General features: G+C 39.9%; 1 protein-coding gene and 1 pseudogene across 2 annotated transcripts in view; one reads left to right on the forward strand and one right to left on the reverse strand.

The window, feature by feature from the left end:
- Acadsb (acyl-CoA dehydrogenase short/branched chain) overlaps positions 1–27,040 on the forward strand; it is a 40,974-nt gene that overhangs the window by 690 nt on the left and 13,244 nt on the right. For both annotated transcript variants that reach the window (XM_046448797.2, XM_046448798.2), the window contains exons 2-5: positions 19,508–19,682; positions 20,771–20,871; positions 25,964–26,170; positions 26,694–26,864. In XM_046448797.2, the coding sequence (XP_046304753.1) occupies positions 19,508–19,682; positions 20,771–20,871; positions 25,964–26,170; positions 26,694–26,864 (654 nt within the window). The remainder of the gene's footprint in view (positions 1–19,507; positions 19,683–20,770; positions 20,872–25,963; positions 26,171–26,693; positions 26,865–27,040) is intronic.
- Positions 18,429–18,793, reverse strand: LOC124095605 (histone H3.3C-like; annotated as a pseudogene).

Here is a 27,040-nt window from a genome sequence, read left to right on the forward strand (position 1 = left end):
CCTTCTGGAGCCGCTTCCCGAAGCCTCCCGTTGTACTTAACCCTGCTCTGGACCCTCGCAAACTGCTCACTCCTCCGCAGCCCTGTGTCGGGATTGGTACTTACATGTTGAACATCCCAGTCCTCTTCAGCCCTGTCATCATATGGCGGGTTTTCAAAAATCCTCACACGTTTGGGTACCCTGGGTTTCTCAGTAAAGGTGGTACTTTGGAAGTTTTCTCTCTGCTGACGGTTGCTTTTTATATTTCGTTTGCTTTTGCTTTGACAAATCAAAGGCTCTTGTATTGCTGCTTGTCTCTTTTGCCCAGAGGCAGAACTCTTTTATAACTTCATCTCACATTAGAGATAATTAATGTTATCTGACTATTTTATAAGCTCGTGGTATTAAGAAAATTAGTAAAGTCATGTCAGTGTATTGTCACAAAGGAATAGAATGTGTTCGCATGATTGCTGTTGAATAGTTTTATAATTGTTGGCTAATAATGTAAAGTTTTGTGGGTTTCATGTTTTGAATCTGTTTTAGGGCCAAACATAATGACCACGTAATGTGTGCTCTACATGTTCCTGGTTCTCTGCCTGCTTCTGATCTCACTTAATTCTCAGAAATAATATAATAAGTACTAGTTAATCTTGCAGATGCAGATTGCAGAAATGATTTAAGTGAATTCCCAAAGCTAGAAAGTGATAGAACTTGTGTTGAAACTCTGGTCTGATTAAAAACCCAACCTGCGTGCACTGCTGCCGCCCCTTCCTTAATGTCAGGAAGCTAGCTATTTTGTTTAGATTTGTTGGTTTTATTGTGGTAATGGTCCTTCATAGTTTTCAGAGCATACATTACCATATATAATTGAATGCTGACTGTAGCATGATAGTTAAGAATGTGCATTCTGTAGCCTGACTGCCTGAGTTTGAACCCAGGCTCTGTCACTTTCTAGTGGCAAAATCTTGGCCAAGTTTTTTACTCTCTTTGATCTGTTTTCTGACTCTAAAATGGAAAGAATCATACTACCCACTCCCTAAGATTATTGTGAAGATTGAATGAGTTCATATTCTAAGGCTCTTAGAAGAGTGCCCAGTCTATAGTTGGCTTTTTAGTAAATGTTAGCTATTATTCTAGACATGAGGCTTTGTGTCCACGACAGATGTAAGAAGGACTAAAACACCCTACCTTCAAGAAGTTTTATCTTTTCCTGAAGATTTTATAACTTTATCTAATTACATATTCATTTACATGTGAAACAAATCCTAAAGGGTCCACAGCTGGCCATGAGTTCAGAGGACAGAGTGATGAGTAGGAACATTGAGCAAAGACAGACTCTGGTAGCTGGTTTTAGAATTTAGGAAGCTTAGGCGGGGGAGCTTTGTAGCAAATGGGGAGTGAAATGTACATTTTAAGGAATTTGGGGGTTTATCATTTTGAGTTGTGGAGAGCCACTGAAGGTTTAGAGCCTCAGAGGTACTTAATCAGAGCTAAAGTGTAGTTAGCTGTGGTAGCGGGTGCCTGGAAAATAGAGAATTGCAAGTTGGGGCTAATTTTGATCCCTATCCAGAGACAAGTGTTACTAATCAACAAAGTTAACACTGTTTTTTGTTGTTGTTGTTTGTTTGTTTGGCATCCAGGTAGAGAGAACTTGGTAGGTGCCATGGTTTGAATTTAACTTCCAAAGTTCATTTGTTGGAAACTTGATCCCCTGGGAGGTGGGGCCTGAGGAGGTATGTTTAGGTCTTGGGTTCATTGCCCTCATGGATGAATAATGCCATCTTTGTGAAACTTTGTTCCTCTTGCTCCCTCTTGCCCTATCACCTGATGTGGAATGTCACAACAAGATGTCAGCGCCTTGATCTTGGCCCCTCCAACCTCCAGAACTTTGGGGAAATGAATTTCTGTTTATTTAAATTACCAAATTGGCAGTATTCTGTCATAGCAGAACAAAAAGGACAAAGTAAGTTGGCAAACAAATTATTCTTGAGCAATAAGGGAGAAAAATGATCACAGGTTGTGTAATCAATCATGCTGCTTGAATTTAATCCTCTCTGCTACCTCTTAGCATGATGACTTCAGACAAGTGACTTCCCCACTCTAATTCCATTTCCTTTTCTCCAAAGTGAGAGAATAACAGTATTAAGTGAAATAGTAAATGCTAAGTACTTAAGACCCATAAATACTCAAAGCCACTAGCTAATCATACAGGCAGAACCCGTTACCAATAATACCATGAGGGAAGAGGCAGGGTGTCTTTGCCTTATGCGAAGTACTTGGACAGGTCTTGGAGATTTATAAGTTTACAACAGGGGCCTTGAATCAAGGAAATTACAATTTTAATTGGGGAGATGGGATGTTAAAATGTGTGGTAAATGTGTGTGAAAATGAATACTGGGACAGTAGAAGATAGCTAAGATGGCTAATGCTAATAGTATGGGCAAATGTGCTTATACGAAGTGGGGTTTGAACTGACCATCTAAAGAAGGAATTGCTTAGCTTTTATCCTGCTTTTAGTTGCCTGTCAGGCATCTGCAGCCATACACAAGGCCCAAGTGAAGAGAGAGTGCTTTTAGGACAGCAGCCTCTAAGTTCTTGATGCAGCGTATAGAGGAAAAATAATTTAGGGTAATGAAAGGAAGATGAGTAATTGTGTTTTAGACATGTTTAAAATGTTATCAACACCTTAAAAAGTATTTTGGAGGCTGGTCAGTAAATAGACCTGGAAAGTAGTAGGAAAATAGAAGCTAGAAATATAGATGCCAGAGCCACAGAGAGCTATGGGGCATCTAAGGGAGAGTAAAGAGGAGATGACAAGTCTGAGCCTTTGGAGTAGCATGCAGACCATTCTGAGTGAACATCGAAGGAAGGCAAAGAAGCAGGAGAATTAGTAGAATAGAGTTAGAGGAGACTTTGCAACAAATATATCATATTCAGAATTGGAGCAAAAAAGGAGAAGGATATTTAAGAGCAAAAGTACAAGCGGAATCTGTGTCACAGAAAGTAAAGGAAACAAACCAGTGAAGGACAGGGAGTTGTTTAGACACAGTAGGTCCTGCACTTGGAGCTGCTGGAATACAAAACAAGCTGGCTGTGAACGCCTGCAGCACACCCTCCGCTCAGCTTGGTATCCGCATGACCCTGCAGACATTGATTGAGCCACTTCTGCTCTGGAACCCTGGCTTCCTGACTTCTAGTTAAGTGTTCTTTGTGCTACATAACCTGTCTTCCCTGAAAAGGAGGGTATCAAAGGAGTTCACAGTCCCCAATAAGGTGTTAGACCCAAATAACTACATAAAAAGTAATCCTATCATGTAAGATTTCTTTGGAAATAGAAAAAACGGAACATCTGGTGTCATTTTTGTACACTGGTGATTTAGGAATGAGAACTTGTTGGCATGGCCAGGGTTGTACAGAAAATAAACAGGTATTCTTTGTGTTAATTCCTGGGTACTATGCCCTGTCTTGGTTTGTTTAGTCCTCTTTTGAAGCAGTCACTATTATTTTAAAAGGTTGAGGGATTGTTAGGAAATTACAGAGATAAAATAAGGAGCCAGAAACTCGTGGAAGGGAAAAAATTATACCATTTGTAGTTTTGGAGAATTTCAAGAACAAAAGTCTCTGTTTTGAAGAAAGCAAGCAGAAGGTAGTGAGATTTTGGTGTGGAAATTTGGGCTTGGGGAAGTGAAAGCAGAGAAAGAGGCAACATAAATGGGGTAGGCAGCATTTCAACCAGATCCTACCGTGGATATTCCAATTTTAGTCAGAATTCAGTGGAAGTTTGGAAGTTTGTGTAGAGGATTGGAATCCTTTAGCTATTGGGAGTCGAGAAAGGAACATTACATAATTTATTATTTTATCCCTTATCAGTGTCTTAAGAACTCCAGTGGATGCCTGAAACCAAACATAGCAGTGAACCCTCTATATGCTGTGTTTCTCCTATCTTATGTGCTCATGGTAAATGTTGCCTTTTTACTTACAGAAGGCACTTTACAGCTTCTCTTTATCATACCCATATTTCTAGCCTTACTACTCTTGCACTTTGGGACCACAATGAAGTAAAATAAGGGTTACATCAACATAAACATTGTGATACTACAACAACTAGTTGGGCAAGTAGAGAATACTGTGCTAAAAAACAGAGTTGCCCTAACACAACAACAACAAATCCTTATTGTTTCCCCTATTCCACTACAGTGGTGTGAACATTACCTTAAACTGTATAAACATCCCAACAACCAGCAGCCACAGTCAGAAACATGGCCTAAGCTATAAATCAGCCTTCTGAAAATACAGCAGCATGTGTAAATAAACCTTGCCTTTCTCCTATTGATCTGTCCATTGTCAACCCCAACACCATTTAACTAAGAGTGGTAGAGAAAAGTGCAGTGTGTATAGTTCTGTGGAATTTGTCACAGGTCAATTTTTTGTAATCATTACCACAATCAAGATACAAAGATGATCAGAGAAAACATTCAGCATTTGTTTTTTGGGGATTGGCTAACTTCACTTAGCATTATCTTCTCCAACGCCAACCATTTACCTACAAGTGCCATGATTTTGTTCTTTTTTAATGCTGAGTAAAATTCCATTGTGTATATATGCCGCATTTTTTTTTTTAATCCATGCATCCACTGAAGGATATTTAGGTTGGCTCCACAGTTTAGCTACTGTGAATTGTGCTGCTATAGACATTGATGTGGCTGTGTCCCTATAGTATGCTGTTTTTAAGTCTTTTGGGTATAGTCCGAGGAGAGGAATAGCTGGGTCAAATGGTGGTTCCATTCCCAGATTTCCAAGGAATCTCCATACTGCTTTCCATATTGGCTACACTAATTTGCAGTCCCACCAGCAATGTATGAGTGTACCCTTTTCCCCACATCCTTGCCAATACTTGCTGTTGTTTGTCTTCATAATAGCTGCCATTCTGACTGGAGTGAGATGATATCTTAGCGTAGTTTTGATTTGCATTTCTCTGCTCATAATGGGGTAGGGAGGGAGAGCATGGGAGGATTAGATGAATTCTAGATAGGGAAGAGGGGTGGGAGGGAAAGGGAGGGGGCAGGGGATTAGCAAGGATGGTGGAATGTGATGGACATCATTATACAAAGTACATGTATGAAGACTTGAATTGGGTGTCAACATACTTTATATACAGAGATATGAAAAATTGTGGTATATATGTGTATTAAGAATTGTAATGCAAAAAAAAGTACATGTATAAAGGCATGAATTGGTGTGAACACACTTTATATACAGAGATATGAAAAATTGTGCTCTATGTGTAATAAGAATTGTAATGCATTTCACTGCTGTCATGTATTAAAAAATAAAATAAAATAAATAAAAGATTAAAAAAAAAAAGATACAAAGATTTCTTGAGACCAAATTCAGTTCTCTGTCTTTGCTGGCGGATAGCACTGTTGTTGGAGACAAAACTTGTTTTCTGCTTCTGCTGGCAAGTGAAGCCCATGCAAGCTGCAGGCCTCTGTGGTGGAGAAAGCCCATTTTAGTGGTAGCAGCTATTTACATTAGGGAATGCCTTCGTGGGTTAGCTCAAGTGTTGCAGCCGGCAAAGCATGATTCTTCTACACCACCGTTGAGTGGCATGTTGCAGCTTTTAGTGTTGAAACTCTTAAGGGGGGGCCGGTTTGCCCTCCAATGTTGCAACAGACCCCAACAGCTCACCACCAACTTCTTTCAGGGTTCTTGTCTGACATATCTGAATAATGAGCTGGGCGTGGTGGTGAATGAGCTTGGCATGGTGGCTCACACCTATATTCCCAGTGGCTCAGGATGCTGAGGCAGGAGGATCACAAGTTCAATACCAGCCTCAGTAACTTAGTGATGCCCTAAGTAACAGGTATCAAAATAAAAAGGGCTGGGGCTCAGTGGCTAAGCGACCCTAGGTTCAATCCCTGGTACCAACAGCAACAACAAATCTGAAGAATGAAATTCATGAAAAGTAAAAGGAATAGGAGTTATTCAAGTGTGAAGAATAGAAACAGAACTCTCGCAGGGGTAAGAGGGGACCTGAGCGTGCTAGTCTGGGGGTTTATATAGCTCTAGGGTCAGCACTATGGGTCCAAATTTAGGCTATTCAGGGTTTGGAAAAGTCTAACCCGTGAGTCTGAACTTCCACTCAGGTCTGCCCCACTTCTATTTTCTTGCAGCTCATTGGGAAGCTAGAGGTTGAGGTCAGTGGATTGTGAATGTTCCGGGGTTTGGGCTGGAGTGCTATGTGGAACTGATGTCCCCACAGGCTAAGGCCTGAGCTTGCTACCAGTGCTTCAACGTAGCCTGGCTGCCTCTCCACAGCTCAGAGACAAGGGCTTGGCTTCAGTTGCAGGATCATTTTTAATAAAAGTTCTACCATACCATTCCCATCTAACCCTCTCCTGCCTTAGCCTGCCCTATGCATCCTAAAGTGGAGTCTCCTTTGAAAGAAAGCTGTTCTTTTTTTTTTTTTTTTTTTTTGGTGGTGCTGGGGATTGAACCCAGGGCCTTGTGCATGCAAGGCAAGCACTCTACCATCTGAGCTATATCCCCAGCCCTAGAAAGCTGTTCTTGTATACAGTAAACTATTTTGCAACTATTTAACAAAGGAGTGAGAAAGCTTAATATGAAAATATCTCCAGAATGTATTGCTCCATGAAAAAAAAAAAGACAAGCTATGTAATATGCTTCCTTTTGGAAAGGACAGGAAGGAAATAAGAATGTATATTCCTATTTGAGTATGTTTAGAGCCAGGCATGGTTGCATACGCCTTATCCCAGTAGCTCGGGAGGCTGAGGCAGGAGGATGGTGAGTTCAAACCCAGCTTCAGCAAAAGTGAGGTGCTAAGCAACTCAATGAGACCTGTCTCTAACTTAAAAATATAATAACTAGGACTAAGGATGTGGCTCAGTGATTGACTGCCAAAAAACAAAACAAAACACTAGAAGGATTCTAAGGAAATCAGTCAAAGTGGTTACCTATGGGAGAATTTGAGAAGTGGACTAGATCAGGAGGTTATGACAGCCTTCTTGAAATGTGTTTGTGTTATATACTGAACAAAATAAGTTTTAAAGACAGACAACTGGGGATGGGGATACTAATGAGGAGGCATATTCATGAATCATAGAATCTAGGCAACAAGTGAAAGAACAGGTTGGCTTTTGAATGTTGTAAGAGGAGTTGAGTTTTCATCCTCCAAAGATTGGAGTGCAGTAATGTTAAAGAAAAACATTGTTCAGTGGCACTTATTAAAGCACAGCAGGGAAGACTTTTTCAGAATGGTCATGGTAGATACAAGAACCACTGCAGCAGGATCTTGCACTTGGGGGAGATTAGACTCAAGTCTTAATACAGCATAGGCAAGTGGGACTGGATAGCCAGTGTGGGAGTCAGAGGGTAGAAAATAACTAACAGCTGGGCACAGTGGCGCATGCCTGTAATCCCAGTGGCTCGGGAGGCTGAGGCAGGAGAATCACAAGTTCAAATCCATCCTTAGAAACTTAGCAACTTAGTGAGACCCTGTCTCTAAATAAAATACAAAATAGGGCTGGGGGTGTGGCTCAGTGGCCAAGTGTCCCTGAGTTCGATTCCCAGCACCAAAGAAAAAAGAAAGAAAATTGACTAAGAGAAAACATCAGGAGTAAAAGAGATTCTGACTAAACTGAACTAACAGGATTCATGCTGAAGATGTCTAGAGTGTTCAGACATTCCCTGGGGTGGAGGTTGAGGGGGAGGAGTCTGACCAGATATTAAGGGTGATCAAATATTAGAAGGGGGCTTCTGGCTGAACTGACTTAGCAGGGTTCTTTGCTACAACTAGATTTCACAAGGAAGTGCTCAGATGAGCCTAGGAAAAGGCGCAGAAGCCTAAAGTTTGGCTAGGCAGTGACTTTGTCAGTAAACCACAATATTCCAGCCCAGACTCCATATTCTAGTCACCTGGGGGAGATTTGTTAGAAACAAAGAAGCCCATCATCTTTTTTTAAATATATATATATATTTTTTTATTGGTTGTTCAAAACATTACAAAGCTCTTGACATATCATATTTCATACATTAGATTCAAGTTGGTTATGAACTCCCAATTTTACCCCAAATACAGATTGCAGAATCACATTGGTTACACATCCACATTTTTACATAATGCCCTATTAGTAACTGTTGTATTCTGCTACCTTTCCTATCCTCTACTATCCCCCCTCCCCTCCCCTCCCCTCCCATCTTCTCTCTCTACCCCATCTACTGTAATTCATTTCTCTCCTTGTTTATTTTCCCATTCCCCTCACAACCTCTTGTATGTAATTTTGTATAACCATGCGGGTCTCCCTCCATTACCATGCAATTTCCCTTTTCTCTCCCTTTCCCTCCCACCTCATGTATCTGTTTAATGTTAATCTTTTCTTCCTGCTCTTCCTCCCTGCTTTGTTCTTAGTTGCTCTCATTATATCAAAGAAGACATTTGGTATTTGTTTTTTTAGGGATTGGCTAGCTTCACTAAGCATAATCTGCTCTAGTGCCATCCATTTCCCTGCAAATTCCATGATTTTGTCATTTTTTAGTGAGAAGCCCATCATCTTAAGTGGTGAAACTAAGAGAGCTCTTTTTTAAGCTCCCCAGGTGATTTGGGTATGCAGTCAAGAGTGGTTTAAGGGCTAAGGGAACTTCCCTTTATACCCTCTGAAGGTTTGGTGATTGAGCCTGCTGAAACAAACTGACAACATACAGATTAACAGGAACAAAGGCATGCAAGTTTATTCTGCGCACACTGGCATCATAAGCAAGTGAATATCCAATAACTCAGAAGTTTGGAACTTATTTACCTTTGTTACAGGACCAGGTCTGTCTGCTCCCCACTTAGTAGCCAATACTCAAAGAGACAAATCAGTTTTATTCATGGGCTGGTACCCTGAGAAGATGAGGGAACTTAATATCTCAGAGCCACATCTTTGGGAACTCAGTTATGTGAAAGGGCATTCATAGGCAGGGAAAGGGGGTTCAGGGTGGTGGGGGCCATGGGCAGGAAGAGGACATGCTGAGTCATCCATCCTGGCTTGATAATCATCTCTGTCAATCAGGAGATATTTTGTTTTCTCTTTCTTGCCAGAATATCCTTACAACAACCGACCTTCATCTCCTAGGACAGTCTTTGTAATTCTTCAGATAAACACAGTATTTTCCTGCAAGTTAAACATTAATTATACTTCTGTTTTTTGTTGAAGAACATTATTTGCAAGTTGAATGTTTTGTGTTAAATGATATACATTTTGATCTGGTTTGAAGGTCATCAGATACCCAGGGTTCTGTAAATCTACCGAAAAGTTACTGATTAGGAAGTTTATAAACTCATATGTCTTTTTAGTTTTAGCTAACCTTGCAGTTTAAGATGCAGAATAAGGGAGGAGAATAAAACAACTTTTGCCAGAGAATAGTTTTAATCTGTTAGGTGGCTTCAGCTAAGAAGAGAGGTGTCTCTACAGCTAAGTTTGTGGGAGACTAATTATCTGCATGACATCCAAAATTAGCTGAAAGCAAGTAAATCTAGAGGATTTATTTAGGTTTTCCTTCATTTACACCATCTTTATAAGGAAGTGGAAGAATTGTGCTGTTTGAGAATATAGCAGTCCCACCTTATCTACAAGAGATACTTTGTAAATCCCCAGTGGATGCCCAAAACCATGGATAATATCAAACCCTATTATTCAATACCTTTTCTCTTTTAACTAAGCTAACTTTGCACTATGGCCATAAGTTTTGTAGCTTAAGATATGACCACAAATCCAGGATAAATTTCTTTTCCCTTCTTCACAATTTCATGGGTAGAGGATTCATTCTTACGGTAGTTGTTAGCAACCTCAGTGTACAGTTTTTCTCTTTCCTTATTAAATCAAGCTTTTACCTTTTCACTTAAAGCATGCGCTTGTGTTCTTGCTTCTCCATGTTTGAATTGCCAGCATTGTTTCTCTTGTACTTTGGGCCTATGTTAAGTTCTTTAAGAGTTATTTGAACACAGCCACTGCCACATAGCAACAGTACAGCCTACATGTCAATTAAGGGATTAAGTGATTAATGGGCCAGCAAATGCAGCAGGACACAGGGATCATTCAGGCTTGTTTGGACAAAGCAAGATGGTTTCTACCATCTTTCATTATACTCAGAATGACATGCAATTTAGAACTTTCTAGTTGTTTATTTCTGGAATTTTCCAGATAATATTTTCAGATCACAGGTAACTAAAACCATGAAAAGCAAAACCAAAGATAAGGAAGAAAACATGTAAATGGATTTTAGGGAGATGAATGGGCCCAAAGAACAGGTAATACAAAGTTAACAGGATCTGCACAGGTGATGTTGCTCCAGTCTTCCATCCTGCAAGTTAATCTTCCCTGTTTGAAGAAATTATGGTGGTGGAAGAGAGAGGGCGGTACATTAACTTCCTTCTGCAGGGACTTCCCTTGGTCAGATAAGGTGAACCTTAGCTCTCTGCTCTTCAGGAGAGAGGTTGGAGATGGGGGAGGGGAGTCAGAAAGACCTTGAAGCCATTCCTTTGGTTTAACTCAGGATGTCAAGCACCATTCTTTAGGGTCTCACTTCCTGACCCCCAGCATTGGAAACCTCTGATTTAAATCTCAGGAGCACTTGTTTTGTAGACACTAATAGAGTAGTTGGTAGATATTCTCAGAATAAACCAATCTCTTTTTTTTAATACTTTTTTTAGTTGTTGATAGACCTTTATTTTATTTATTTATATGTGGTGCTGAGAATTGAACCCAGTGCCTCACACATGCCAGGCAAGTGCGATACCACTGAGCCACAGCCACAGCCCTAAACCAATCTCTTCAGTTTAATTATGTGTCATTTTATTTGTCAGTTAAATTCTTAAGAAATCCATAAGATGGTTCTGTAATGTCATGGTGAACACATTATCCAAAATTTACTTCTAGGCTTTTAAAGGCAAGCCTACTTTGAAATCCCAAAGCATACATGATTCAGTCAATTATACATACTTTAAAAGGTCTAAACATCAAAGTTTTAAAAAAAAATATTTCTAATATAATGAATAGTGCAGGAACTAGTATAACTAGCAGTGAACCCACTTTTGATATAGATTTATATTTAAACAGATAAAACAATGCTATCATAAACCCACACTTCCATACTCCTCCTGTAACCCCAATTCTGAAGCTGGTATGTATGCTTCCCGTTCATGTCAGGAACTTCTACTGCATCTGCATGCACCTTTAAGAATGTATGCCATCATTTAATGTGTTTTAAAAGTGTACATAAATGTTGTTATCCTGAACAAATCATTTTTGTGCTCAATATTATATTGTCAAAATTTATCCATGAAAAATATCAGTCTCACTGCTGCAAAGCAGACTTTAAAGTTTACTTAACTACTTTGTAAATAAAACTGGTACTTTACACACAAATCAAGGGAAAAGCCTGATTTGTTTAGTTTCTACACCAAATACAAAGTGTTGTATTCACCACTAAAGGGAGCTAGTTCAAAATTCACTAAGCAACTAAAGTTAAACTTGTGTTGACAAAAAAAAAAAAAAAAAATTATACATGTTGGTACCTGTAGCTCCCCCTTCACTTTAACGCCTGTAAAATAGTCTCTTGAATCAATATATTACAATTTATGCATTCCTATGTTGATAATAAGGCTTTTCATTTTTGACCCTTACAAACACCACTGCATCCTTTGCATTTGTGTACTTGTTCATATGAACTAAAGTAAAAATTATAGGACCTTTCCATAGTAAGGTCTTGGTCTGTTTTGGGCTGTTAGAATACTATTGACTGGATTATAAAGAACAGAAGTTTATTTCTCACAGTTCTGAAAACTGGGAAGTCCAGAATCAAGGTGCCAGCAGGCTCAGTTGTCTGGTGAGGACTTTCCTTACTAAGGACAAGTGTCCTCACAAGGCAGAATGCAGAAGGGCAAATGAGCTGAATGCCATGTGAAGTGTCTTTTATGTTCATGCCGGGAAAAACCTCATGGCCTCATCAGCTTCAAAAGGCCCCACTTCTTTTTGGGGGGGGTACCGGTGATTAAACTTGGGGGCACTTGACCACTGAGCCACATCCCAGCCCTATTTTGTATTTTATTTAGAGACAGGGTCTCATTGAGTTTGCTTAGCGCCTCGCTTTTGGCTGAGGCTGGCTTTGAACTCGCAATCCTCCTGCCTCAGCCTCCCTGCACCTGGCTTCGCCCCACTTCTTAACACCATCATATTAGCCATTAAGCTTCAAAGTCTAAATTTTGGAGGATACATACTTCAGTCATAGCATATCTTTATTTTTGCTCTCATTAAATTGTCCCAAGTTATTATGCCAGTGATTTACACTTCAACCCATAGGATAAAGAGTTTCTCCTCCCTCTCCCCCACTTTCCTTCACACTTCAGGACCAAGTAGTGATGAGGAAGCTGTAAGACGCTAAGACAGTTCAGAACTGGAGGGAAATAGGGCAGAAGCAAGACATGGGAATTGGGCACAGGAGCAAAGGCAGGGTGAAGATGTGCTTGGTGGACTGAATCTGTTGAGGACAAATACAAGGAAGCCTGAAGAACACAGAGATGTCTGGTGACCTGACTGAGATGAGCTTCTGGTAATTGCTGGGGGGTGGGCATCTTGAGATAGGGGGTTGAGGAGTGAACGGGGTGACACGTGGAGACAGTAAATAAAGCCATGCTTTGGCAATATTTGGGTGTGTGGGTGAGGGAGAGAAAGGATAGTAGCTAGAAGTGGAGGCAAGGTCAGCGAGAACAAGACAAGATGGGGAGAATCTGCAGGTTGTTCATGCCAATGAAAGGCTTAAAGGGAAATGGCAAAGATGAGAAGGCAAAAGTGGTGACTGAGGATCCTGAGAGGGCAGGAAGAATGGGACCCAGAGAAGAGCTGGAGGACTGGCCTTGAGAGAAGGGACACTAACATGAGAGAAGAAGGGGGAAATGCAGATGCAGGACAATTTGTGGGTGTAGCAGTGAGCACTTGTGTTGGTTCCGCTTGTTGGCATTTATCTTCTCTAGCAGGAGAGGTACTAGCTGACAATGAAGGGTGGGCCTTCGAGCAGAGTGTGGGTTTGAGGTCGTCATTTAGAGCTCAGGAAAGGGACTAAGTGCAGATACTCATGTGCAGACAGTCTTGAGCACTGAGTTGAGGGTGTTGGTGGCCATGGACTTATATTTGTATGAGGCTCCCTGTGTGTCTCCTGACTGAGAGGTCACAGTGATGTTTGAACATGGTTATTTCAGGTGCTCACACGTAGGGGAGCTGGTTTCAGGGAAATGGGATGAGCCTGCATGCAGGTCTTCTGAAAGGACAGCATCTCAACACAGAGTTTTTTAAAGGAGAAGAAAATAGGGGTAAGAATGTTTTGTGTATAGTGAAGTAAATGTTGGCAAAGATCAACCGCGGAGCTGATGCTGGGTAGTGGAGGTAGTGCAGGCAGGACGGACAGCTGGAGAGAAAGAAGTTAGATGAGTTGAAGAGGCTGGAGAACTGGTGATATTCAGAAACAAGTTCAGTGTCATAGTTAGCAGGCAAGCTAGAGGGACAGGAAGCTGTGATCTGAAATGGAGACTTCTAGAGAGAATACTGAGGGAGGACTTGGAGCAGATGGCTGATAAAATTGGAAAAGTCACTGGGTGTGAGAAGAGGTCAGGGCCAGTGTCAAGTTAGCCTCATGGACTCTGACCTTCCTAAACCCCTGGTTGGTGTTGGGTAGAGAGGCTATTTGTGGGCAAAGTTCAATAAACAAGGGAAATTGTCCAGGAGGACAGAGATGCTGGGGTGAAGGGTGGGAAAGGGTGCTGTTGATTGTTATCCTGAGTGTCAAGGGAAATCGTCTCCTTTCTCACTCCCTCCCCTTCCTCCTTCCTCCCACAAGAGGATGCAGGTATAATGTTCTTGAAGCTTCACAAAGTAGTAGGAGTTAAGAGACCTCTCACCTCTAGAAAGGCAGATTGTAAGAGAAGGAACAATTTCCACTTGAGTGAACTTCCGGGGAAGTGTGTACTTGGAGCAAAGTTGCCTTTACTCCAGGAAGGAGGAGTCTTCTCAGAAGCTGAGAGGGAAGCAGCCTTTTGTCATGCTCTCTAGTGATGGACATCTGAGTTGACAGTGGGCAGATAGTCCCTCTCAGAGAGGAAAGAGCCAGAAGTGCACCCTCAGAAGGAACCAGTGACTGTGGGGATTTAAGGTGACACACTGTTGTGTTGTATGGAAGCATTTCCTTGTGGTAGCCTCATTGGTTCTGTCCTTGTTGGTCAGTACAACTTCTTGTTATGTCTTCCTTTGCCTTTCATGCATTGTGGAAGCTTCTAGACTTGAAGTACTTTAGATATGTTGAAACAGTACTTTATTATGCTAGAGCATAGTGGAGAAGGAGTGATGACTAACACAGTGGCTAAGTTTGAGTTTAGCAAAAGGTTTGCTAGAACATTCTTGCCATTAATCAGGTGTTCTTAACTTGTTTGTGCAATGAGTAAGGAGTCCCACCCACGTCCCGTGATGGTGGTGGGAATGGGGTTCCCCTCCATGGAATGGGCTGGCTGAGAAATAAAAGCTAAGAGAAATAAAATGGCTAAAAAACGCAAAACACAGAAAGTAGTTTCAAAAGCAGGGGCAGGACAGGCAAGCTGATCAGGCAGGTTGAGCTTCTAGACAAAATGAAGCCCTTGCCTGCTTTATGTATATCCGGAAACATCAAAGAGATTCTATGGAATGTTCTTCTCCAAAAAAGGTTAAAGGTGGGCTGTTCAGTTCCTAACAGGTTATGCCTGTCTCCAGAGCTACTGTGAGGAACCTTCCTAGCAGAGGGGAAGGAAAGGTCACGTGCATTGGCAATCTGTTGCCGTGGCCTAACTCTCCCTGACTTCATGCTAGAGAAGATCCTCATGTATTTCTCAGATGGCTTCCTGCAAAGGAGTGTACAGCAGCTAGGTGCAGTGGCACACACCTGTAATCCCAGCGGTTTGGGAGGCTGAGGCAGGAGAATTGCGAGTTCAAAGCCAGCTGTAGCAGCTTATCGAGGCACTTAGCAACTCAGTTGAGATCTGTCTCTAAATAAAATACAAAAAAGGGTTGGGGGAAAAAGTGGGGGCAGGTGAGGGGGGAGATATGGCTCAGTGGTTAAGTGCCACAGGTTCAGTCCCCAGAACCAAAAAAAAAAAAAAGACTATACAGCAATGCAGTAAAGTTTATATCTTTTCCAAAATTTTTTAAAATGTATAACACGAAAGATATTGGATTATAAAGGAAATCAATTATAATAAAACAATTATAAAATATTTTAAAATTTGATTTAGTAATATGTGCTTCTTAAATAAGACCTGGCTGTCGTTATAATAGCTGTTGCAATTTCAAAGTCATGGTGAACACAAACAGTATCTTAAGCCATGGGTATCAACTTGATATAATATGAAAATAGATGTAATTTCTTTTGGTAGCAGAGTTTACAGATGCTGCTAATACTACCATAACATGTTGCCCATACATGGCTGTATTTTGGTTAGAGATTTATGAAATAAAGGTATTATTCCCCACCCCCCAACCAAGTTCATACTCTTTATTTTTCTTTTTTTTTACTCTTTATTTTTCTGTCTGGGTTTGATCATCAGCACTTCCAAGTGCAACAGAACTCTGGTCAGTTGAGTACAGAACAGATCAGACTCAAGCTCTGACACGTATCTGGCAAGGCATAAATAACCATTATTTCATCAAGTAGCAATTGCTGCTCTACACAAAAAAATGTGATGATATGGTGCAATGGGTTATAACTGTGGAAAATCATTTTGATGGAGTGAACCCCAGAGCTGCAGCAGCTGTAGGCACCACCAAAAGGCAGAGCATGCTAGAAAATCAACATCGACATCTTGGCTGTGAGTCTAAACGCAAGCAAAGGACAGTTCCCTTTATTAAAGATTTATATTAAACAAAGTTTTCTCCTATCTGGTAGATAATATCTCTCAGTACTTTGACTAAAAGTGGATTCCGTTCACTTAGCTTATCATCCCTGTATTTTATGATAAACATTTTCAGCAATCTTACCTGTTATTGCTTACTATTTTATGCATTTTTAAAAGTCAGTTTACCTCTGTTTTCTTGTCTTTGTATCTAAAAGAATTACTCGGTGTTGAAGTTGTCATATACTTTGTCAGTAACGATATTAAGACTAAGGGATTCGCAATTGTTATCAGGAAAAATAGGTATTATCATAAGATGCACTGAATCATTTTTTCCATATTCTTATTGGTACATTATAATTACACATAATAGTGGATTCATTGTTACATATATGTACATGCACACAGTATAACAATATGATTTATCCAATATCATTCCCCAGCGTTTCCCGTTTTCCTCTCTTCCTCCCTCCCCCTGGCTCCTTTCCTCTACTCTTCTGATCTTCCTTCAATTTTGATGAGATCCCTCCCCCGCCTTTCTTTTCCTTTTTCCTCTCTGGCTTTCACATATAAGAAAAACCATGACCCTTCACTTTCCGAGTTTGGCTTATTTCACATAATGTTCTTAAGTTCCATCCATTTTCCTTCAAATGACATAATTTCATTCTTTATGACTGAATACAACCCTATTGTTACATATGTCACATTTTCTTTACCCATTCATCCATCGATGGACACCTAGGCTTTATAGTTTGGCTATGGTGAATCATGCTGTTATAAACGTGATAGGCATGCATTGCTATAGTATATTGACTTTATTCTTTAGGATATATACCGAAGAGTGATATAGCTGGGTCATTTAAGACCCACTGAATTCTTAATTTTCTCAGTGGTGGGCTTTCTTTTAAATATCAGCTTAGGTACAGAGGCATTGACTAAGAGACAAAGAATTCTGTGGTAGGTTTAGTGAAGTAAATAATCTCTAGAAATAAGAAATGTGGGCAGTTTTTGAAGTGAATAGGCAAGTTTCATGAGTATTTTATGGAGTTTAGTTGGCTCATTCTTTCATTCATTTGATTATATATTGAGGACACCATCCAAGACTGCCACTAGCATTGAGCCAAATGACCTCCATGCTTGCGTCTCTTCTCCATTTTTTTCTTTCCTTCTTCTGGTTCTTCTGTGTATCAGTTGCTGCCACTTCCCCTTCTTATGCTGCTTAACAACATTCCTCCCCATCTTGAGCCTCTTTGAACTTCTTTACCCTCTTTTTTACTTCTTTCTATCTCATCAGGAAGAATACCTCATGTATCCCCCTTTGTAGTCCAGAGTTTCCTGTCTTCTAATGGGAAAAAAGGTTTGTGCAACTTTTCCCTAAACTCATTTCTCCTGATTTTAAAAACAACAATAACAAATTTAATGAGAAAAATGAAGACATGTTTTTCTTCAGACTGGTCAATGTTTCTTTTACCCAGGTGAATCCAGAGTAGAACACGTCTTCACCTAGGCACATAATTGCAAAGATTGGCCGACACGTAACTAAGATTGCCAGTGATATTAAGTGAAGTGACTCTTGTTTAATTTTTCTCAGCTTTTCAGCGTATAATCAAAACTGTTGAGAAAGTTCATTATTACATTTGTCAGAGGCATCAGGACACAGTAACAGGGAGGTGCACTGATGGCAAGCAGTGGTAGCTGAAGGTTGATACTATTACTACTGCTATCACCACCACCACTGTCTTCTAAGTTGTAGTAGAAACAGTCATTTATGTTTACTGAGCGCTTTCTGTATGATAGATACTTAGGCTAAAACCTCTCTGTGGATTGTTTCACTCAGCCACTCAAAACTCCAATGGATTATCTTCATTTTTCCAGTCCAAAGGAAACAGATTCTGAGAAGTTTTAACTAAGAAGTTAAAAATCATTTGCCACATGAAATGGACCAAATCATGTTATATACATATACAAATATATCACAGTGAATCCCACTATTTTTTTTATAGTTTAATGTATTTTAAAAGCAAACTTACAGGAACAGCAGAGAAGACTTAACAACATTAAAAATATATACTTACATATTGGACAACTCAGAAAAGTATAGTGAGTGGATGGAATCTACTGTAAATAAAAATGCTACAAATACCATTTAGTTGCTGTCAATAAGAAATTTACCTGTTTAAAAAAAAAATCCAAATGCTGGCATTGTCCAGAAAAATTTAACAGTTTTATGTATAATTGTTATAAAGTTGAGCTGCTGAAACTGGTTCACTGAAACATTTTGACTTGCATTAATGCTTTACATTCCCACATTTATATTAAAAATTCACACACAAATGAAAATGGAAAAACAGCCAATACCTGATTTCTGTCCCCTATTTTTCCACTTGCAAATCATATACTTAGGTACCTTTTGACCCCGTGGGAAAAAATCTAATGTTCAGAACTACCAATGACAGGAATAAGAGAAAAAATTTTTTTTGAGATTGAAATGTTTCCCATTATAATGAATTCTTAAGCACTTTCTCCAACTGTGGCATTCTAGTTAGATGTCTTTAGGCATAATTGTTACATGTTTTGCATGGATAGCACAGAGGTTGGTGTCTTCAAAAAGGCCAACCAGATAGGCCTCACTTGCCTCCTACAAAGCACCAATAGCTACACTCTGGAAGCGCAGATCTGTTTTAAAGTCCTGAGCAATTTCTCACACCAGATGCTGGAAGGGGAGTTTGCAAATCAGAACTTCTGATAACGTCTAATTTCATGGAGTGCCACAGTACCAGGCCTATAACGATGAAGTTTCTTCACCCCTCCAGTAGAGGATGCACTCTTGTGAGCACCTTTTGTAGCTTGTTGTTTCTTGGGTGCTACACTGGCTGATTTGCAGGCAGTCTGCTTTGTAGGAGCCATGGTAGAGAGACCTCCCTACTTACCCCCTTTCTCCTTCAGGTAGAGGTCAGCACGCTAGAGGCGGCAGTGGCGTTAGAGAGCAATGGGCGGCTACAAACACAATCTGAATTCCACTATTTTGTATAATTATAATGAACCAGTAGAAGAAAATCCCTTGCCCATCTAGATTGCTATTAAATATCAGATGCTAGGAGTTGAGACTAGTTCTTTAACATTCCAGAGCCTATATCCTTAACCTTTATGCTGCATAGTCTCTTACTAGGGAGACTCTGAGAAAACAAAACTAGACACTGAAGCACAGCTGCTTGGGCCAGCTGCAGGGCAGGCAGTGCCACTCCTCCAGTTGCTCCTGTGCCCCACGAGAGAATGCTCTTGACAGTGGTCAGTGGTAGACATTAGCAGCGCTGTGTCCCAGTTTCCCTATCCAAAAAGTCAGTGAACTGAGAAATACATTTTGACAGTGAGTTCCACCTAGAAAGCTCTGTTTCCTTGATTGGAAAAAGTTACTTGGCCATCAATTTCTGGGAAAAGAAGATATAATGTTAAACTAATTTGTGTTTGTTCAAAAGACAATGAATTTTAAAATCTACTAAGTCAAGCTCTCATTTTGGTGAGGTGAAATATAAGAATGGGTTATGAAATTATCCCCAAAGCAACAGATGTTCAATCACTTTTTTACTTTCATGTGTGTGTATGTGTTCCCTCTTTCATCAGGGGCTGTTCCTAAAGCTAAGAAGAAACTTCCCAACATGCCTGTCGTCTTGGAAAATTCCTCCTCGTGTCCTAAAATCTTCCCAGTCAGAAGCTGTCCTTGATGTCAGAAATAATGCACTACCCTTTGTGCCACTGCAAACATTTACAGACGAGGAAATGATGATAAAGAGTGCAGGTGAGTACATTTCTCACTTTACCTTGTTACTCCTCTGGTCATGAGTGGGGTCTGCAATATGAAATTACATATGACAGATGAAAGGTGAATTCATTAAGTTTGTGAATGGAGTTTTCTGACTTTAAAAAAAAAAACAGTGATATATATCTAAAAGTTAAAAACAACAATAGACTAAAATGCTTTCTGGTTGAAGGGCCCCCAACCTCTGGTCTCTGCTTCCCCAGTTCTTGCCAGAAGCTGCTTTGTTAAAAAGTTTCTTAGAGGGCTGGAGATGTGGCTCAAGAGGTAGTGCGCTCGCCTGGCATGCATGCGGCCCGGGTTCAATCCTCAGCACCACATACAAACAAAGATGTTGTGTCAGCCGAAAACTAAAAAATAAAAAAATAAAAAGTTTCTTAGAGAGCCTTGGAATGGGCACCTACTGTGGGCAGCTAGTTGTATAAAGGCCAGGGATGCTGCTAAACATCCTGTAGTACACAGGACGACTCCACAACAAAGACTCACCTGCCTCAAAGTGTCCATAGTGCTGAGGTGGAGAAACCTCATTCTGTGTGGCCATGCAGCTATTCAAAGGCCCATGTTAGATGGAGTGTGCTGGCATGGAAAGATCTAGACATGCTTGGGGAGAAGGTTGAATGTGTTTCATATGATTCCTTTGTGTAGAGATATAAGTTGACAGATAAATGGATAATTCATGTGTCTGTGTAGACACAGATGATTTTCAAAGAAAAGTTTTCAGAAAAAATACATAATAAACATAAAAATAGTAACCTTTGGGGAGAGGGGTGGGTAGCCAGAACAGGGAATAAGGCTTTCATTTTTCATTTTATGCTTTCTATATTGTTTATATTTTTATATATGTTACTTACTTTTAATGGCATCAAGGATTACAAAGGGAGTTGGAGAATTATACTTTTCTATATTAAAGAAACTTTATATTTTCTGTTTTAAAAGAATAAGTGCACTCACATGCATTTAACTTAAATTAAAAATTAAAGTTTATCAGCAAACTATCAATGATGATTATAGTTATTATTAAAATGACTACCACTTGAACGTAGACTTAATAGTGATTCTTTTTTCTGCAGTTAAAAAATTCGCACAGGAAGAGATTGCTCCTTTGGTTTCAACCATGGATGAAAATTCAAAAATGGAAAAATCAGTAATCCAAGGCTTATTCCAACAAGGGGTATATATTTTATAATTCTTCCAATTTCAAGCTTCTGTAGATACTTTCCAGTGTTAACACTCATGTGTTCTTTTAATTTAAGGACTGTAATGAGCATAATGAACCCTTTGTTTCCTAGCTAAAAAATGTCTGTGCTCTCTGTTCATTGGAGGTCTTCATTAATATTTATATACTTAAAATTTTTAGTAGTTGAATTAACATTATAAATGGAAATATTGTGTTTTTTAAGAAAAAAGTTGGCAGTGAGAGAGTGATTTCTTTAGGCCTTCCAGGGGGCATGTTGCAGGCATCCAATGGAGTAGGAATAATGCACTGCCCTTTGCACCACTGCAGCTCTTTCAAATGAGGAAATGATGATGGAGAGAGCAGATCAAGTTTTTCGGACTCCAAAGCCTATTTCCTTAACTCTATGTCACAGCATCAAGGGATACTGCTCAGCATCCTGCAATGCACAGGACAACTGCCACAGCAACAATAAGATGCCATAGTGTAGGGTTCATTCTACCTGAGTCTCCTACGTGTGTGCTCAGCTTAGACACTTAGAAACGGGTGACATCTGAATTCCATGTTAACCAGGGTAACAGATTTCTAACTTTTTAAGTCACTAGACCTTTAGTGAAACAGACAAAAAAGATTAAAATAGAACTACTTTGATTATGGCTAGAAGAGGTTATGAGGGACTCCAAGGAGGACATGGGGACTCCAAGGAGGACATTTAAAAATCACCACACTCACTCCTGATTTCTCCCTTCTCCATAGATGCAAAGTGATTTTTTTTTTTACTAAGGATGGAACAGAATTAGTCACTGCTATTTCATTGTCCTAAATTTCATCTGTCATCCTGTTTGAAAAATAACCTTGCCACTTAGCCATATAATTTCATTTCTTCCTATTTTAAAGTGACCAGCTTTTAGTGTTTTTTCCAACTTTGTGTTAGCAAAGAAACTCTTGGGAGCATGGAACCTTATGTGGAGCCACACCAGGTCAATCAGAAGTCCAGAACATAAGACAGACAGACTGAATGAGTTCGTCGCTAGCTAGCTTTCACTGTCGTGGTTTATGACCCTGTAGGCTTCTCTAAGGCCTCTCCTGAGGTGGTAGACCTCAGAGGCTTCATGCTCCTAGTACCCAGCTCCATAAATTGCTTCTGCTTAGAGTAGTTCCACTTACCTAACACCTGTTGTCTCAGCTCTTTAGTCACCTGACACCTATTTTCCAGTTGAGAAGTTCATGACTTTTTATAGAGAAGCAGTATCTCCAATGGCTGCTCCAAAAATTATAGTCAGGTAGCTGTCAGGCCTACTAGTCTCCAGGCATGCCCAGATCCTCAGGTTTTCCTCAGAGAGCATCATTTCTGGTTCTCTCACATTTTAATCATCCCCTTTGTGTTTCTGCCTTCATAGCGGCAAAATCTTTCTTCATCCTGAAACATGACAGCCATAACCCTGACCATACATAACATGGAGTGATTCCCAGAGAGTATAGTGAGAATTGGAGCATTATCATTTATCCATTACCAGCTATAGGTCTTGATTCACATGTTCACATGTTCCTATCTGAAATAAAGTCTCTTAAAAATGGAATGTTGGGGCTGGGCTTGTGGCTCAGCAGTAGAGTATTTGCCTAGCATGTGCAAGACACTGGGTTAAATCCTCAGCACTACATAAAAATAAATAAATAAAGGTTATGTCCAACTGCAACTAAAAATATATATATATATATAATTTTTTTAATATTTATTTTTTAGTTTTAGGTTGACACAATCTTTATTTTATATCTATGTGGTGCTGAGGATCGAACCCAGTGCCTCACGTGTACTAAGCGAGCACTCTACCACTAAGTCACAACCCCAGCCCCCTAAAATATATATTTTTTAAAAAAGTTAAAAATAAAAATGGAATGAGTGTTACTGAGGAAGATTCATATGTCAGACTTAGGAGTAGTGACTGATCAGTTGGCCTGTATCAAGGTTATTAGAAGTCTGTGGCCAACATTTTGTTGTGTTTATCAGGCACCTGTGCCTGGTCAAATGTGACTCTAGCAAATAGTGCCAAGTATTATCTGCTAGCCATCCTAGACTTGCTAAAATTGCAAGTGGATTGGTCATTCAACCCTTATCTCAGCTGAAAATATCAAGAAACCTGTCTAGAAGAGATTATGCTAAATGAAATTGTAAATGTTTCCCCTTGAGGGCTAGTCGTTTTCTTGTATTTACTTATTATATTCAAAGTGGTATAAAGGGGATAGTGTTGAAAGACCAAAACAACTCCTATAGTTATTAGCAAGAAAGGACATCAGGTTATGTTTATATTTCGTAAGATATTTTCTTATTCCCTTCAGTTATTTAGATCTGAGGTGTTCCCCAAAAGCTCATCTTTGAGACAATGCAAGAATGTTCAGAGGTGAAATGGTTATTTTTATGAGAACTTTAACCAAATCAGTAGATTAATCCACTGATATGGATTAACTCGGCGGTAACTGTAGGCAGATAGGGTGTGACTGGAGAAAGTAGGTCACTGGTGGTATGCCTTTAGGGTTTATATTTTGTCCCTAGTGAACAGAGCTCTCTTTCTCTGCTTTCTGACTGCCATGTCCTGAACTGCTTTTCTCTGTCATGCCCTTCTATCATGATATCTTTCTTCACCTTGGGCCCAGAGCTATGGAATTGGCTGACCATGGACTGGACCTCTAAAACTGTGAGCCAAAATAAATTTTTTCTCCTTTATGTTGTTCTGTTCAGGTCTTTGAGTCACAGTGACACAGAGAAAACTTAAACAGAATTTGATTCTGAGAAGTGGGGTCATTACTATGACTAGGCTGACCATGTGGCTCAGAAGCCTTTGGAGCTGGTTTATGAGGGGAGGAATTTTGAAAAGTTTAGAAATACAAACTGGAAAAGCTTTAGAATGTTGTGAGTGTAGTTTAATGGATGGCTGGTGGGAACTCAGCAGAACAGAATGCCAGTAGGACTGCAGACAGTAAAGACTGGGCTCATGAGGTTTCAGAGGAGAGGGAGGACTTTATTGGAAATTGGGCTAGAGGCTGTTCATGTTAGCATTCTGGCTAACAAGTTTTCTATGTTTGCCTGCATCCTGAGACTTTCTGTGAGGCTGAATTTAAAGATGATGGACTTATTAATCTGGCAGACAAAATTTCAGGATAGCACAGCATTCAAGGGGTGGCATAGATATTTCTGGATGCTTTTAATCAAGTTTAATCAGGAGCAGAAAGCAAAGCAGAAAGATTTGGAAAAACTTGCAGTTTGGCTAGGAAAGTACCAGTAAAGCTAGGGCTGAGATATGATTATTAAAGACATTACAGCAGTATAAAGAGAAGCTAAATACTTTGCACAGAGACAATGGAAAAGATGGCTTGAGAGCTTCTCAGGAATTGGCAAGACCACAACCATATCAGGCTCAAGGGTGTAAAAGTTAAAATTCCATTGAGTCCCTGGGGGAACATTGCTTGCACATGGGGACCTAGGAAGTTAATTTACTCTTCTCAGCCATCCGGACTCAGAGGCTGCTACAGCCATGGTCCCAGGAACGCTTGGCTACTACTCAAGGTGGTGGCAGACCTTGGTGTCAACCACATAGTGCCAATTCTGCAGGACTGCAGAATTAGAGTTCAGGTTATGGAGGCCCCCACCAGTATTTCAAAGGAAGGCCTCGGAGGCCAGGCAGAGTGTAGCAGAGTTGGAGTTCCTGTGAGGTGCACCAAGAGGATGATGCATGAAGATGTGAGAAGGAAGCCTAAGCTGCGGTGGAGACCCACAGATTGAGAGATGCTATTAATGTGGAACATCTGCGGAGGAAAGCTGCAGGAATCGAGCGGACATAAGCCAAGAGAAAGGTCATGTGAGCTGCAACCAACAAGGCCATGGGGTGAAGCTGCACAAAATTTGGAGAAAACTCACAAAGCCATGTGCCCCAGATGCTGGATGTGGAGCTACAAAACTTGTATGGCCAGCTGGATTTCAGTCTTCCTTCTTCCTATACTCTTGTTTCTCCCTTTTGGAATGGAAATGTTTATTCTGGGCCATTCATTATACATTGGATATATGTTACTTGCTTTTGATCTTGGCTCATAGCTAAGTTTGCCTTGAGTCTCAGACGTTGACTTTGGGTAATGCTGTAACTTAAGACTATGGAGACACTTAGAAATAGACTAAATGTATTTTGCATTTTGAGATGGGCTTGAGTTTGGGGGGTCCAGGGTTGGAATGTTATGGTGTAGATATAAGGTGTCCCCCGAATGCAAGAATGCAAGGAATTTCAGGGGTGAAATGATTAGATTATGAGAGCTTTAATCTAATCAATGCATTATTCCACTGATATGAATTTACAAAGTGATAACTGAAGGCAGGTAGGACATGGCTGGAGGAATGAGTCCCTAAGAATTTATATTTGGGGTTTATATTTTGTCCCTAGTGCATAGAGCTCTCTCTGCTTTCTGACCACAATGTCCTGAACTGCTTTCCTCTGTCATGCCCTCTGTCACAATGTTCTTCTTCATCTTGGGCCCAGAGCTATGGTGTCTGCCTACTAGGGACTGAATCTCTAAAACCATGAGCCAAAATAAATGTTTCCTCTTGAGATTTTCTTCTCAGGTCTTTTGGCCACAGCAATGCAAAACTGACTAAACACTCTTAAAAGCATTTTACCTCTTATTTTCATTTTTGGAGGCCCAAAAGAAAATAATAGGTCTAGAATACAATTTTATTCCTTTCCAAAATAAATTATTTCTGTTACAGGTTTTTTTTTTTTTCATTTACTGATATCAAATTAGCCACAGTAGCCCACACCTATAATCCCAGTGACTTGGGAGGCTGAGACAGGAGGATGGCAGGTTTAAGGCCAGCCTCAGAAACATAGTGAAACCCTGCCTCAACATAAAAATAATAAAAAGCAAATAAAAAGGACTGGGATGTTTCTCAGTAGAATGCCCTGGTTTTATTCCCCAGTACCAAAGATTAATTAATTTTTTATGAACTAAAAACATCTATGTTTACAGTGTATTTTTAACTTTTCTTGCAAGAAATTTTCAGGCATAAAAATAGACTGCTTAATCTGTTTTCTTGTTTTTCCTTTAGTTGATGGGTATTGAAGTTGATGCAAAGTATGGAGGAACAGGATTCTCATTTTTTTCCAGTATCCTAGTCATAGAGGAATTAGCCAAAGTTGATGCATCTGTTGCTCTCGTATGTGACATCCAGAACACAATAATTAACAAGCTGATTAAAAAACATGGAACAGAAGAACAAAAGACTACCCATCTTCCTAAACTGGTTACAGAAAAAGTGAGTTGAAAATGAGTTGTTGAAATGGTTTGGTCTTTTCTAAGTTTGCAATATTTTCAGGAGAAAAGTAGCTGCAGTGTTAACTTTTATTATCTAGGACACAATGCAGCACCATAAATTAATCAAGCCGTGCTCAGTAACTTACTGGGGGGGGGGGGGGGGACTCTGCTTCTCATTTGCCACTTGGAAATTTATACAGTAAAATTATTTCTTTTTTGTCACAATTTTGTTTTCCAATTCTTTTGTTGATAGTTTCATTTGTGTTGAGTTGGCTTTCTCCTCTAATTATTAGAATTAATTTAGATAAACTTAAGCATGTATTCTCAAGTCTGCAAATTTGTCTTAGGCAAATAGTGTGGTAGTTTGAGGGAAATAATACTGTGAGAGTACTGTTTTGATAAATATAGACTTTTTAAAAAGTAGCTATGGGTTTTATTTACAAATGTCCATTTTGCTATAAGCATTTGTCATGCAGAACATAAATGCAATTGTTATTTGGACTTTTTTTTCCTCATGTGTGTAGGTAGGAAGCTTCTGCCTTTCAGAGACTGGAGCAGGTAGTGACCCCTTTGCTTTGAAGACCAGAGCTGATAAAAGGGGAAATTACTATCTCATCAATGGGTCAAAGATGTGGATTAGCAATGCTGCACATGCAGGACTCTTCCTGGTTTTCGCAAATGTGGACCCTACCCGTGTAAGTTTGAAAACAAAATTTCTTCTCTTTTCCTCCTCATCTTTTCTCTTTTTCTTTCCTCCTTCCATTTCCTTTGTAGGACTTAGTCTTAAATTTATATTTTCCTTGGTACTGAAAATGTGAGATTGAACTGGCATCTTTTCACCTTATTTATTAATCTCTTAAAATATTTTGAC

Source organism: Marmota monax, unplaced genomic scaffold (assembly GCF_021218885.2).
Source record: "Marmota monax isolate L192 unplaced genomic scaffold, Marmota_monax_Labrador192_F-V1.1 WCK01_AAM20220418_F8-fsc00076, whole genome shotgun sequence".
NCBI lineage: Eukaryota > Metazoa > Chordata > Mammalia > Rodentia > Sciuridae > Marmota > Marmota monax.